At 43.4% G+C, this 16063-nt stretch overlaps 1 protein-coding gene across 1 annotated transcript in view; it reads left to right on the top strand.

Annotated features, from left to right (window-relative positions):
• Positions 1-16063, top strand: part of wdr18 (WD repeat domain 18) — a 74269-nt gene that overhangs the window by 42884 nt on the left and 15322 nt on the right. Inside the window, exons 6-7 of the mRNA XM_053634887.1 lie at positions 654-718; positions 2651-2775. Of these exons, the coding sequence (XP_053490862.1) occupies positions 654-718; positions 2651-2775 (190 nt within the window). The remainder of the gene's footprint in view (positions 1-653; positions 719-2650; positions 2776-16063) is intronic.

Raw genomic sequence — 16063 nt, 5'->3', positions numbered from 1 at the left:
ATACTTCTTTTGTGTCGGGAACAGACCTTCATTGCGGTAGGCTTCCTCCAGCCTACCCTCTCTCACAAACTCTTCCAGTTTCACAAACTTGCGTGATGTCTGTAATGCATTTTATTGTTTAAAATGTAATGCTTGGATTCATTTCTGCTAATTATGTGGATTTTTTTTTTTTTTTTTTTTTTTAAATCCTAGCCGGACCAGAGTGCCTACTGAAAAGCGTTCATATATGAATAGGAAATAAATGACTTTTCGCGGTCTGTAGCGTAATCCGTGCCTTTGAACTCCACTTGTCATGTTTAATTAAGAATCCTTGAGAAAGCCAATTAAAAAAAAAAAAAAGTGGGGGGGTTATGATTTGAGTCAGCAGCAGTGCAGTTTAGTAATCTGGACCACCCATGTATCTGCGGCGACTTTTTCGCCCCTAATTGATGCAATTAAGTCAATTGATCAAACCGTTTAGAAGATGATCAGGGCCAAAAAACACACTTTAAACTAATGGATGTTGAGGCGAGGATCACGCTAGCTTTGTACCTGGATCGTGAGCTCATTTGCTTAGAGCCTGTTCTACGAGAGTGCAACATCTGTCTTCCTTTTATAATAAATGTTTCTCTCTTGCGTTTTCTCTCTTTCTTCCTTTCTTTTCATATCGACAGGCTTCAAGTCGGGATAAGAACTTCCAGACGGATGGCGAAGGCAATCAGGTGTTCAAAGGCCACAGGTAAACTGACCATCACTTTTAGCATACAGTGCAGTCTAGATTGCTCTTTCACTGCTTTGATGTTCTGAAAGCATCTTACCAAACTTTTTATTTGGATTTTTACCCAGATTTTCCCCAGTTTTGTCAAAGCCAATTCCCACCGGCTCCTTTATTGCTTGACAGCTGCCAAGCAGTGAGAGTGATGCCTAAGGCTGAGAACGCTGATATGCATGCTGATGTGTTGTAGGCGTGTTTGTTGGTGGGAAAACTTTTTTTCCCCCCACCCTTTTTTTTTTTTAACCAGTGTAACTGGCAGTCATGTGACCATGTTGAAATATGGATGGTCTGTCCCAGATTATCTCCAGTTGCCTGAGGAATGATAATTTCGTAGAATTCAATTCCATTTGATTTGTATAGCGCTTTTAACGATGGACGTTGTCTCAAAGCAGCTTTACAGAAACATATAAACACAGGATAGAGATTTTAAGTGTGTGAATTTATTCATATTGAGCGAGCCGGTGGTGACGGTGGTGAGGAAAAACTCCCTAAGATGATATGAGGAAGAAACCTTAAGAGGAACCCGACTCAGAAGGGAACCCGTCCTCATCTGGGTAACAACGGATAGTGTGAATGTAAAAGAAAGTTCATTATGGTGTTTATATGAAGTCTGTTTGTTGAACTAGTCCACTGTTCACTAAAGGAGACCCGAGTGCAGAACTCTATGTGGGAATTGCAGTCCCAAGGCCATCGCTGCAACCGTAGTCCCAGCAACCACAGCGAGAACGTCCAAGTGGAAAAACCGTTTCATGCTACTTCAAGGTAGGGCATCCGGATGGATCAGGCAGGTCCGGAGTGCAGAAATGGTCAGGATCTCTGGCATCTCCATAAAAACGTGTGGCTCAAGAGAAGGAGAGAGGTAAAGAATAGAATGTTCAATCAAAATGTAACTCTGGTAAACATTTAAATGTATCCAACTGATCCTCTGCCCGTTGGATAGCCTCGTTCAGAGACCCTGCAGACAGTGGCCCTGGACCCAGCCCATCGTTCTTTCTGGTGGATGTGTGATGAAGTATTGTACTACCAGAAGATCGAAGACCTCTCTGGTGATGTTGCAGGTTGCGACCCACTTGGTCACGGACCATCCACACGCAGCCGACACGCTCTTGAAGAATCCACGTAGGCTTCCAGATCGCCCTTGGAGACATCTTTGCAACCGTGAGCTGGTGACATTGTGGCGCGGATGAATTGACCCCAGCAGGATCGTTTGCGGTCAGCAGCAAGCTCCAGAGAATCTACCTGTACCTGTCCCTCAAAGCACAGTTGGTCTTCAGTTCTCTGGGCAAGGATGGCTTGACGTCTAGTGGAGGATGGCGACGGACATGATCATTTTGGCAAAGTGGAAGGACTCCACAGCGGCGTAGCAGTCCTTAAATACTGAGTTTCGGCACCTCTGTGATACCCCTGGTCAATCACAAGGTGATTGAGGATGCTGCAGGCCGGAAATGGAGAGAGCAGAGATGTTCTTTTTCTTTCTATCCTTTCTGGTGCTCTGGAGTGTGCACAATATGCACAATCCTTCCTTACAGTTTGCTTTCTCCATCATCTGACTGCCACAATAACAAGCCAGAGAGCAAGGCCAATTATGCCTTCGGTGGTCCTTTTGAAGCAGGCGCAGGTTTTCATCCTGAACCATCATTTGTTCAGACCCACGTTGATATTATTTAGTGTGCCATATCTGAGCACAGCCAGAAAAAAAAAAAAAAAAGCGCATTTTACCTGGCAAGGGCCGTCCTCTTTCTGTCAACTGAAGCATGTGTAGTGTTTGCACAGGCAGGTGATATGATCATGCTCCATCCTCGAGTGGGAAAAGTTGTACACGTGCATAACTAATGCACCCCAAGCGTGCCAAGCAACACCGGCTCAATTGCAAATCTGTGTCGTGTGTGTGTGCAGGAACCTAGTGACGTGCCTGTCCGTGTCCATGGACGGTACGCTGCTGCTGTCAGGCTCGCATGACGAGACTGTCAGGATGTGGGACGTTCAGAGCAAGCAGTGCATCCGCTGCATCAACCACAAAGGTGAGTTCCACCCACTCCTCTGGCAGCATCTCTCGCTCTTTCCTGCATTTTAAATCGCGTCACGCTCTAAACCTCTACTCATAAACATCCGTGCTTAGTCATGTTTCCAGCACTCGCCAGATGACCCATATGCCTTGCACTCTTGGAACAATACCAGAGATCTCTGTTTGCTTCTAAGCTGTGTAACCATAGTTTCAGATGGATCAGTGAAATAGGATGTGGAGTATTATACAAAGAGAATACAACACGAGCAATGCAATCCAAAGAGCACCTTCCAGTCACGAGTTACACCGAAAGCCACACAGTACCATGAAACTACTAGTCTGTCCAAGTCTTTTGTACACTAGAACGTAGTTTTGGAGAAATTTAGCCTTTGTTAATCAGTTTCCCTTTTCACTGACCAACTTTCTCAACTTATCCAAGAAATATTGTAGCGTTTCGGTCATCTCCACTGTTTCCGGTCAGGTTTTCTCATCTCTAAGCACAACAAGCGAATGCGCGAGAAGTAACGGAAAGTTTTCAGACCTGGAACGGTTTCCGAAAAATGACAAATGAGACATCAGGTTTAGGAAAGCGCTAGTTTTTTTTTTTTTTTTTTTTTAATTAACCACAGCATTATCGTCACACTTAAATGAGCTCATTTTTGGTTTAACGTCCTAAAGAGAAGAAGGACGTGCGTGGACTGAACTCATTAGATTCGTTTTCTCAGTTATGCTTCACAGTCGCAAATGGAAAGTGTATCAACACGCACCAAAACATTTCTAAAATAAAAAAGGAAATTTCGCTTGAAGTTAAAGAAATGGGCGTGGTATTTATTTAGGTTAAAATGTGCGCGAGCCCTGCACATTGGAAAATCTTACTGCCGGTGCTGTGTTCAGACTGCATGAACACAACGTGTTCTTTCTGGTCAATATCAAGGCCTTGAAGGTTTTGCCCGCATCCCTTTCCCTTCCCTTCTCTTCGTGTTTGGAGCCCTGATTTGCTGCTTAACATACTGATGACTTGGGTCATGTTGACTTGCAGCCAATATTTTGAAAGCTTTTTTTTTTTAAAAATATTTATTTCAGTGCTGCCAAGTTCAGTTAAAGGAGTTAAATTGCAGCACGTCACCTAAAGTCTAGTTTAGAATTTCTTCCTAACGGTGGAGGTATGTTTTTTTTTTTTTTGTTTGTTTGTTTTTTTGTTTTTTTGTTTTGATTTTTTTTCCTTCCCCTAACTGAAATTCTGGCAAATGGAGAGAAGCAGCAGGTTGGAACTGAAGAGTCAATCTCAGCTTTCATGACACATACAGTGAGGGGAAATAAGGATCCGCACACTGTTATTTTTTGTTATTTAATATAGTCGTCCTGCATATATCCACTTCAAATTTACCCACATACTGTCTCCTGACTTTGCACAACAAAGATATGTTTTTGTTTAGTTTTTTTTTAGTTTTTTTTTTTACTAACTGATAGGGAATGAAGTATTACAGTTTCAATACATCCATGATAAGAAGGGCTTTATTTATTTATTTATTTATTATGTGTTTTTTTTTTTTTTTTTTGCTTTGTGCTTCAGTTTCGGCCTTTTTCTCCTTGAAAATCACCCCAAGGTTACGAGGATCTCTCTGATGCACTTGCCATTTCAAAATCCTCTATAAATCATCAATGGGATTCTAGTCAATTATCAATGAGGCTGCTTTCTCGTTGAAACATCCATCCTCTACTATATCCTAATACGTCAGTCCGTTCACGTTCACCGTTCACACGGTGACGCGTGAAGCCCCAGTGTTGTTTGCAGACGAGCAGCTCGCACCACGATGAACGCGTCTCCTTACGTCACTGTGTGTCTGGTGCTCTTGAGATCATACGGCAGGCTGAATTATCGCTCCACGAGAGTTGTGATTGGTGCGAATGTTTTTAGACGTGCATCTCTGCGCTTCTTTTTTTGTTTCGTTTTGTGGAGATTATAGCAGTGCAGTTCATTGCGTATCCTTCCTGCTGCTTTCAGGTCGTCCTGCAACTCTTTTCAAGTAACCGCTGGCTTTTCTCTTACCTTACTTATCGTTATGAGGGAGCGCGTCGTGAAACTTCGGGTGGCGCACCTGTCCGGGGAATCTCAGCACATGTCCTTCCTCCTTTTTAAATGGACCGAAATTAATTGGACAGACTACCATAATACGAAATGACATTTTTCATATTTGATTGTGAACCATTTAGGGTATACATAGGCATCGCCAGATGCTGGGTTTCTTCCCTGTTCTTCTTCCCTGCCAGGCCTTTACTCCAGCTGTCTTCAGTTCCTGCCTGTTCTTGGAGCATTTTCTGTCATACAGGCGGTTTTGTTTACCAATGGGAAAAAATTCCGTTTTTTCAGCCTGATGACTGGCAATGGCAGCTCTTTGGATTTCATATCGAGAGTTAACAGCAACACGTTCCAAGTGCACCTATACCACATGTATGTGATGTCGACTCCAGACATTGTATCCGCTTACTTTCAAGCGTAATAATGAGAGAATAACACATTATCTGGCCACGGAACAGCTGAAAAGCCAACTGTTCAATTACTTCTGGTGAGCACATATTAAAAAGCGCTGTAATTCTTACACCGTTTACCTGATTCGCAAAAGTCTGCACTAGCGTTATCGAACGCCGATATATTGTCGTCGACAGCTTTTCTGCTCGTATTTTTCAACACAAAGTCAAAAGACATCACGTCTGTAAATTCGAAGCGGATATATGCAGTGGAAGTATAGCGAAAGTGTCCCTCGTCGTACCTTAGAAACGACCTTGACGATGATGATGATCATCGGTGTCCTATAGACGTGCAGTGACAGATACGCAATTAATCGGGCAGAGGAGGAGTATGATCAGGCTTCGCCGCCTGTCTGAATAGGGCACTTAACACTGTAGTACCTGCAGTAATTAAACAAGCATCAAGAGCTTTTGTATTTTAGTTAATAACCTGCCATGTGCTTGTCGTTCATCCCACTAAGTCTTCACAATCCCTCTAAATCTCAAACCGCCGTTCAGCCTCGTTGCCTCCGTTCATTGTTGGAAAATAAGTTCACATACCATCCCCACATACGGTTTTTTTTTTTAGGTCATTTTCCAGTACTCCTTTCTTTAACATGGAAACCGCTTGTGAATTGAGAAACGCTTTCCATTTGGACAAAAAATAAATAAATAAATAAAATAAATCTTTTCTATTTGAGTGTTTATTCAACACTTTCATCTAAAGCATTTGATCTGGAAGGCAATTAAGCCCACTTTCACGCTTATTCCCCAGATACTGTTGATCCCTGCCCTCACTCCCTTTTATCTATTTTCATTAAGGTCTGCAGCTAGACACGTATGTAGCTGAGCATCGAGCCAGACCCAAACAAATCCTGCCGTTTTACAAAATGACTTTTTTTTTTCGAGCTCAACGCGTAGGCAAGAGCGGTTATGTATCGGCGTGTCGGAGCGTCGGGATTATAAGACACGGACGTATCCTCCTTCGTAACTGTCAACGTGGGAACAAACCCTTTTAATCACCCACTTTTTAGGTATCGTCAGTGATGGCGAAGGGTGAATCGTGTTATAGTTAGCAAAAACAAGCCGGAGTGCAATAGGGTCGCAAGCTCGGTGGTCCAAAAAGAAGGCGCCGTTCATTAAAAACACTGCTCACGCTCGGCACGAGTGAACTCTGTCAGATGTGGCTGGCTGTGCTGTCGAAACGTGTGTTAATTACACAGCTGATTGCGATCTTGACTCGGCAACTTCAATCCAAATCATCCTGGAATGACTTAAAGCTGGAAGTTGATGACGCTGTCCGAAATGCATCCTTACTCATAAATATTCCCGACAGGTATCGTATCGTATTATGAGTATTCTGTTTGTACAGGGCATCGTGGCGTACACTCTACTGTGTCTTCAGACATGACAATAGCGTCCAAAATAATGGACTATATAATGAATAGGACGTGATATCAGACACGGAGATCGTCGGAGACACTTCATTAAGAAGCCAGACAAGTTCTTTTCTCATCCCGTCTCGATCTCTGCTCCGAAGATCGGAGTTGGGGGATCTGATACCGAGTGCGTTCTTTTACGAGTCTTTGCTAGGTGTCGAAGAAAGTTTTCAGTCCTGCAGGTCATGGATGATTCTGTTCTGATAAGTCTTGACTGATTTCTTTCTTTCTTTCTTTTTTTTTTTTTTTTTAACTTGTCTAGGCTTCATCACTTTCCTGGCATCCTCTGTGACTCACAGCTAAACTGCAGCAAAACTTAAGGTCATATTTACAGTCACTACTGATCAGACCTAGATAGATTTCCCAGTAGTGTTTCAGGGTGAATTCAACTGTGAGCAAAAATAACAGAGCATCACGCGCCTAAGCTACTATAGCTTTCAGAGCAGATGGCTTCTCCATGCTCTTGAGTTTTAGTAACTCTGTCCTTTTCCCCCCCCCCCCCCCCCCTCCATTTCGCTCAGATTCTTTTCTCGTCTTAGAAAGACGTCTTTTGAAAACCGAGCCTTGTGCGTAGCGCGAGTTGTTACTCGTACGAGGAATTTGCCTTGGTGTACTGGTGCTTAACAAGAATCGTTAAATACGAGAAATAAAATCATATTAATGAGATAACCAAGAGAGAAAGTTATGGAAATGAGAAGCGTAAAAACAAAACGATAAAGCTATACAAACTATGAGCATAAATATGAAAATACATGTACATTAGTGCAGGATGTGCAAAAGTAGGCCGGTGGAAATGCTCACAGTTGAAGTAAAAAAGTGCAGTATAGCAGTCTGAGTTGTGCGCGTTAATCTAACGCATATGAAACACCAGCGTGGGGTTGTTCGTTGATGTAATGTCCGTGGAGGCGGATAACGGACCATGGTGGGTCCTGAGTATTGTTAATGAGGTCAACTGTTTTTGTGTCCACGCTGAGAGGGGTGAGCCACAATCTTAACTGCCCACTTCATGGTCCTGGAAGTGTACAGGTCATGAACGGGTGGGCGAATGACACGCTGCAGTCTGTCCTTGTACTTGTCAGTGGCAGCAGCGAAGCGGATGGTGATGGAGGAGGCGAGTATGGACTCGATGATGGAAGTGTAGTGCACCATCATTGTCTTTGGTAGGTTGAACTTCTTCAGCTGCCACAGGAAGTACATCCTCTGGTGCACTTTTTTTTTTAATCGGAGAGCTGATGTTCAGCTCCCACTTGAGGTCCTGGGTGGTTTCCAGGAAGCGGAAGGAGTCCACGGTATCGACTGGGGAGTCAGACAGGATGATTGGGGCAGGTTGGGCAGGGTTCTTCCTGAAGTCTACCACCATCTCCATTGTTTTCACAGCGTTGTGCTCCTGGTTGTTCTGACTGCACCAGGTCACCTGATGGTCAATGATGTGTTGAAATCAGATCTGAAATCCACAAACGGGATCCTGGCATAGGTTCCCGAGGAGTCCAGGTGCTGGAGGATGAAGTGGACGGCCATGTTAACTGCGTCACCTGTTGGCTCTGTAGGCAAACTGCAGAGGGTCCAGGAGAGAGTCTGTGATGGATTTGAGGTGGGACAGCACAAGGCGCTCAAAGGACTTCATTACCTTAGATGTCAGAGCGACGGGCCTGTAGTCATTAAGCCCAGTGATCCTGGGTTTTTTGGGGACAGGGATGATAGTGGATTGCTAAAAATAGTTTTAAAAAAAAAGTATTCCTGAGACAGCTCAAGAAACTTAGCATTGCACAACTTATTCTCATTGCATTTACGTTTATATTCACCGCATTTGGCAGATACGCCAAACGTTTGTGGACAACTGTCCATCACACCCATTTGTCCTTTTCGAACATTCCAAATTTAGTCCCCCTTTGCTGTTATAATAACCTCCAGTCATCTGGGAAGGCTTTCCACAAGAGGATTCATGAGGTCTGGTACTAATATTGGATGAGTGGGTCTGGGGTGCACTCAGTGTTCCAGTTCATCCCAAAGGTGTTCAGTGGGGTTGAGGTTATAGCTCTGTACAGGACACTCGAGTTCTTCCTCTCCAACCTTTACAAACCATGTCTTCATGGAGCTCACCATGTGCACAGGAGCATCGTCATGCTTGAACATGTTTGGTTCCAGTGAATGGAAACTGTAATGCTACAGCATACAAAGACATTCTATACAGTTATTTACCTCCGACCCAGATTCCCGCAGGAAGTTCATTTCACGACCTGGGTTCAAGCACTGAGAAGAGTCTTGTATGCGTGCCTTCCTCGGACCTTGAGGGGAGGTGGGTCGAGTGGTGATGAGATGGTATCATAAGCTGGTTGGGCTCAGCTGCTGCATCGTCCAAAATACAACCACCCCTTGCAGAGTGGTCGGTCAGGAAACCCCCACCCCCCCCAAAAGCCTCTCCAGCAAGTGTCCAGATGAGCTAACCAGCACCACGACGGTTGCTGGACCAGCACCTCTCTGTAACCTCTCTCGTAGTAAATGCAGTGACTATTGAGATATCACAATTTTTGTACCTTCACATGTGGTGCACACCACCCAATCAGTCTATTTTTTTTTTTCTTTCTTAAATTCACAGGCAAATTCTACTAAATCCCGAAGGCTGGGATTTGCAGAGACTAATGTGCCCTTTTCAGACACCCCTCTATACCAGTATATCTTCTACACCTCACTCCGTAAGCCTTGGCATAGTGAATAACAGTGTCCCCCTGTATTAGGGCTGTTGAGATGTGTTGTGTAGACGAACAGCACTCTGAAAGCTGTTACAAAGAATACAATGCAAATCAGTTCGGCTTAAGGCTGCATCAGAGCAAAGTCGTCTTTGGAAGCCTTGCGAGTCGTGCGAGTTCTTTCACGTTGTTGCCGCCATTAGCTACACGCGTAGCTTTTTTTTTGTTTGTTTTTTTTTTGTAATGTTCACCCCCTCCATCCCTGTGGGAGTTTACCGTGCCAACAGGCTGTATCTGCAGTGTGTTGGCAGCGCTTGCATCGAGCCCACCGCCCTCCCTCTCTGTGATTCCATAACTTTGTGGTTCTGTGACCCTACCTGGCATTGTGCACAGTTTATGAATGCGTGTCGCAGTCGGAGTGGCCCAGGCCATTAGTGTAATTCCAGCAGTAGGAGCCAGCACGCAATAAATTGATGGTTGTAATTGAGTGCGAGATAATTAGCCAGCACTGATAGCGCACGACAAGGAATAAATAAATACACCAGGCTTCTCGCACAACATGCAGCCTGTGATTTAAACAGACGATAGGTTTATCGTTTGTTTAATGCCTCGGTTCACTTCTAATGCTTAAGTCCACTAATAAAGGTAATGTGCCAGTTTTGGATTAGAGAGTAACCAGATTTGCATTCTATTCCGTTTGATTAGTGGGTACGTTTTACAGGCTCCTAAACGGACCGCCCCGGTCTTCGGCTCCCGGCGCCCACCTTTTATTTCCCTATCTTTATTTATGAGGTTCTCAGCTGTTAAGCTGGGAATTTACATTTACATTATATTTACTCATTTGGCAGATGTGCAGCTTGGGAGCGAGTTAGAACGCAGTCCAAGCAAAGAGATGAGCCGCTGAGTGTTACGGCTTAAAGGTGGAAATTCTGGCGCAAGCTTCTCGTCACGTGTATAGAGTGGTGGTTACAGCACCCACCCCAACGTTACCCCCCTAAAATGCGACGTATAACCCGGTTTTCATGACTAAACACATACTCTGGGTCTCTGACACACATTCTCAAACTCTGTCACTCTCTCACAGCCAAACCAAACACCACTCGCGCTACTTAAGGCTCCCCGTGATGCGAATGCATTATTCAATTCCCCGCGTCAACTGGAAGGCAAACAGAAATTTGGAGTGCACCTCCTAATTCTTTAAATATGGACTCTTTTTTTTTTTTTTCTTCTTCTTCTTGGGAACACGTATTCTTTCGGGAACACACAGCGTGCTTGACATTTTGATGAGTTTGACGGGGTTATGAACTGTAAAGTAAACTTTTACGAAGCATTTTTACATTCATTTATTTTCTCAAAATGGTGAAAATAATGATCCAGCAAGTTTCAAACTGCTGAATGTTCGAAAATACTCTGGCATGCAAATGCAGGCCTAGGGAATATTTTTACAGTCTTTTTTTTTTTTTTTTTTTACCTCTAGCATGTACTGTAGTAGCGGATTTATTTATTAAATTTTTTTTAATATTCCAGTTGCGTTCATTAATCAGCATTATGCAGTCTCAAATTGAAAGTGCAAAAGCCTTTAGCCAAACTGAATTTCAAAAATATTAATACGCTCACATTATTATTTAACGCGTCGTATTGATGTTCGTTGTTATTTGCCTGTAGAGGATAAAGTAATGTATACGAGCAGTGTGTGTAATTAATATATTGTTTTTTAAGAAATATGGGACTCGGCATTATAATATAATACAGTCAAGTCTTCCTGAAGGGAGAAGTTTTGAAATGGAATAATTGGACAACAAAATGTGTGAGAGAACTTTTTCCATTAGTCTATTATTTGAAAGTCTGAAATCCCAGGTCCATTCTTCTCAAACGTCCTTAACTTTTATGTTTATTTCTTGTAAATACTATATACCTACATCCAGATTTATTGTGACTGCATGTGTAGTCTAACTGAACAAGCCTTTGGTGTAGTGTTGAAGCATCAAATCAGCCAGTTTGCAGTTCTCAACTCGGCCTTCCAACGTTTCCACGTTTATTTTTGTACTTTCCTACGAACATATCAGCTGGCGTCAGTACTGTACGCTCTCCAAGGAAGGTTCTTTCCCTTTGTGTTGAGGCTTTTTACAATCGGAATGGATAATCTCCAGGTTCTCTTGCATTAAATCAACACGCACACGGTCTTATTCTTTCATTCGAACCAGCCTTTGGCAGGAAGCTCGGTGCACTGATGAGAAATTAGCTCCCCGCCCAACCTACGGGCCCGTGCTGATGGGAAAGTCTGATGATGGAGTATTTGAAGCCTTTGGAGAGCTCGGCCACGATTAACATTTAAACGAAATTCATCCGATGCCCGTAAGGGCTTCGGTTCCCTTCAAAGGAGCCAGCTGAGGAGAAAGCTACGCGCTGGTGTACATAAACCTGTTTGAGCTCGCCGGTTTCCGAGCGCGTCGGTTCGACAGCGTAACGTTCAATTTCCATTTAAAGCTCAATCTGTGCTTAATCTCGACCTAAGACGCTGACATTTAAGTTAATGCGGTTATGTCACTACCTAGGGGGCAAACTGTGAAACATGGCAAATTCTTCCTTGTATGTCGTGCTATATATTTTTTAATTTATTTTAGTAGCAATGCAACTTGCCAAGCTTTGTGGTCTGTAATGGAATTTAAGTTCTCATTATTGGGTATTGTAAGAGATTACCCATTGGGAAGGGGGAAAAAAAAAAAAATTCTACCCCCCTCCTGTTAGTTTCTTGTTGATTTTGATTCACCCCTGATTCAACGAGGCACATCTCTTTCACCTCGCTACCGAATCCCTCAGCCTATAAGTGCAGGGCTATAATACAGCAATGATTTTGTTTTTATGGCGCCGTCTGAGAATCATTTGATAAATTCATAAATGTTTTGGAGAGGGCCTTTGCATGTCTGCTCTATTTCTCTGAAGCAGCGACTAGACAGCATGCACACAGAGAGGCGGTCCTTCATTAATAAATCAGGGCCAGTTCACAGAAAAGAGTTGGTCAACCCTGAAATGTCTGCCAGTGAGGAATTGTGCAAATCATTACGGGGCAGTGGTGGCTTAGCGGTTGCTGATCGGAAGATCGAGGGTTCAAGCCCCAGCACTGCCAGGATCTGGGTTGCTGATCGGAAGGTCAGGGGTTCAAGCCCCAGCACTGCCAGGATCTGGATTACTGATCGGAAGATTGAGGGTTCAAGACCCAGCACTGCCAGGATCTGGGTTGCTGATCGGAAGGTCAGGGGTTCAAGCCCAAGCACTGCCAGGATCTGGATTACTGATCGGAAGATTGAGGGTTCAAGACCCAGCACTGCCAGGATCTGGGTTGCTGATCGGAAGGTCAGGGGTGCAAGGCCCTTAACCCTCTCTGCTCCAGGGGGCATTAATAAACTGTGTTGTTTATTGTAGTCTTTATATCTGCGTATTGCTATCGTGGCTAACGCCAGGGGGCGCTGTATCATGGCTGACCCCAACTTCCTGACATGCTGGGGTATGCGAAGAAAACAATTTCCCTGTGCTATAATGTATACGTGCCCAATAAAGACTTATCATCATTATTATCCTTTGTATCATTAACAGTGGAGACTTTGTTTTCATGCTGAAAGTGCTCAAATCATCATCTTTACTTGGCACCTGAATTACGAAACTCTCATGGCATAGTGTTGCAGTATGCTAGTCTTGTAAAGTTCCAGATGCTAATAAAAGGTGAGAAGAGATATTGTTAATGTGATATGTTGGGTTTTTTTTTTTTCCCATGCGCTTAGAAATGTATCAAAATTCATTCAAATCGTACAAACCGTGAAGCAATAATTGTAGAATTAAACTATAGAGTCACTCTGAACATAATGAATGCAGAAGCAGGTACAATGCTCGTTCAAGCCGATTTAGCGCGGCTCGGCTTTGCACGCACGTAGGAGCTGCTTTTGTATTTTTGTACTGCCGCGTCGTGTGTTTCAGGTATTTCAGTTCACGCGTGCTTAAGGAAGAACCGTAAGAAAAGCCTCATAGATTTGGGAAAGACGTACTGTCCTTTATGATTCAGAAACCAGACTGTTAGGTTAAAAAGATTACAAATACCATTCCGTTATTCTTTGCTACAGTCGGTCAGTACAGTACAGCTCGAGCTTAAACGCTGAAAGCGTTAGCCACGATAGCAATACGCAGATATAAAGACTACAATAAACAACACAGTTCATTCGTTCACGACTGGAACAAATCAACGACAGACAGGTTTGCCGACACTCACCATTGTTATGTAGTTTTAAAGAACAACCAGTTGTACGTTTTATTGTTTAGACTTACGATTAATGTTGTGGAAGCGCGTCTGCAAAACAAGTTCCCGTTATCACTTTGTTTTATAACAGCTATAAACCGTTCCCTCACCGGCCTCTCTCTCTCTCTCTCTCTCTCTCTCTCTCTCTCTCTCTCTCTTTCCTTTCTTCTTCCCTTTCCCCCCCTCAAAGACGCGAAATAAATGTAGCTCGCCGTGCTCCAGAGAAACTGCGAAACCTTCCGTTCTGTACAATTTATAGTGTCTGAAAACTTAAAGTAACAGCTTTACCTTTGACTTACAAAGCGCTGACACTGGAGACTCCTTCCAAAATGGCTAAAAATGGTAAGTTTTCACCTCACATAAAACTGTTTAAGTGGAAAGTCCCTGTGTCCATAATGTATTAATACAAGCACGTTGTTATTATTATATATCATGGAGGCATTCTGTTATAGAAAATTCATCAACACCGTCTAACCAATAAGAATCCACTTTAAATACGACTATAATGATGATGATGATGATGATGATAACGAGTGGTCACAGCAGAGTGAAATTCTTTCCTTCGCATACCCCAGCGTGTTAGGAGGTAATAACTGTGTTCAGAGCACAGGGTCAGCCGTGATACAGCGCCCCCTGGAGGAGAGAGGGTTAAGGGCCCGACAGTGGCAGCTTAGCAACCGAAGATAAATAAGGAAGGAAGGAAGTAAATAAATAGATCATTTTCACTCGATGGATTTAATGTATTGAATGATTTTCTCGCGTAAACAGTGCTGTGAGTTTTGTAGCCCGGACTCTGGATGATATTTGGCCTTCCTCACATTTTAACAGCTGGAAATATCTGGTCAGAGGAAAAACTTTCTTGAGGCACAACAGGAGGGGGGGAAAAAAACCCGATAGCACTAATTAGGACAAGGAAGTGTCTGTACTCGCCTGTCAGTCATGTTGCTTGCCTTTCCTTCTCGGACTAGCATTGGGGAGTTTGGGAGCGTGGCTTTGGGGGAACACTGCACGTCTTGGCTGTTTTGATTCTGAAGTTTTAAAACAGCTCGCTTCAGCGAAATACTGCCAAGATCTTTAATTATCTTTAGTACCTTGAAGCCGCTTAAGATTTCCACATCGTTTACGTTGTCTGGAACGAGACTTTCCAGAAATGTGACTCGGCCGCCGCTGAAATGACACCTTGTTGTCGAACACGTTAAATAAGAACGACGGTCCGACATAAGACGCGTACAATTAAAATAAGGAAGCAACAATAGCAGAGGATATGTACATGTACAGGAAACATCTGTGTCTGGAACTGAAAGTGGAGCGTGGCATATGTAGGGAAATATGTACAGTGGTGCTTGAAAGTTTGTGAACCCTTTCGAATTTCCTACATTTCTGCGTAAATGTGAGCTAAAACATCATCAGATTTTCACACAAGTGCTAAAAGGAGGTAAAGAGACCCCGATTAAACAAATGGAACAAAAATATTATACTTGGTCATTTATTTATTGAAGAAAATGATCCAATATGACATATCTGGGAGTGTAAAGTATGTGAACGTTTGTTTTCGGTATCTGGTGTGACCCCCTTGTGTAGTAATAACTGGAACTAAACGTTTGGGGTAACTGTTGATCGGTCCTGCACATCAGCTTGGAGGAGTTTTATCCCGTTCCTCAGTACAGAACAGCTTCAACTCTGGGATGTTGGTGGGTTTCCTCACATGAACTGCTCGCTTCAGGTCCTTTGGTAGAAGGACTTGTGTGCTTAGGATCATTGTCTTGCTGCGTGACCCACTTTCGATTCAGTTCACGGAAAGATGTCCTGACATTTCCTTGGAATGCAGTGTCTTCCTCTCTCCGAACATAACGGTTCTCATTTAAACCAGAAAAAGTTCTATCTTGGTCTCATCCATCCATAAAACATTTTTCCAACAGCCTTCTGGCTCGTCCGTGTGATCCGTAGCAAACTACGGAAAGGCAGAAATGTTCTTTTCAGAGAGCGGCGGCTTTCTCCTTGCAACCCTGCCATGCACACCGTTGTCGTTCAGTGTTCTCCTGATTGGTGGACGCGTGAACATTAACATTAGCCAATGTGACTGATGCCTTTAGTTGCTTAGAAGTTGGGTTGTCGTTATGTACGTCTAGGACCTGTGTGAAAATCTGATAACGTTTTAGGTCATATTTATGCAGAAATGTGGAAAGATCTAGATGGTTCACAAACTTTCAAGCACCACCGTAGGTCTACGATTTAATGCCGATTGCAGGATGTAACGCTCTGTAAGTGTTCATGTATACGTTAAGTAACAATCATGAGAATAAGAAGTTTCAATTAAATCCAGCACCTTTCTCAAACCCAAGCTTGCTTGACATCAGCGTGATAACGTAACAGTTCTTATGT

Source organism: Ictalurus furcatus, chromosome 10, assembly GCF_023375685.1.
Source record: "Ictalurus furcatus strain D&B chromosome 10, Billie_1.0, whole genome shotgun sequence".
Lineage (NCBI taxonomy): Eukaryota > Metazoa > Chordata > Actinopteri > Siluriformes > Ictaluridae > Ictalurus > Ictalurus furcatus.
The sequence above is the reverse complement of the archived record's forward strand: the minus strand, read 5'-3'. Positions and strand labels throughout refer to the sequence as shown.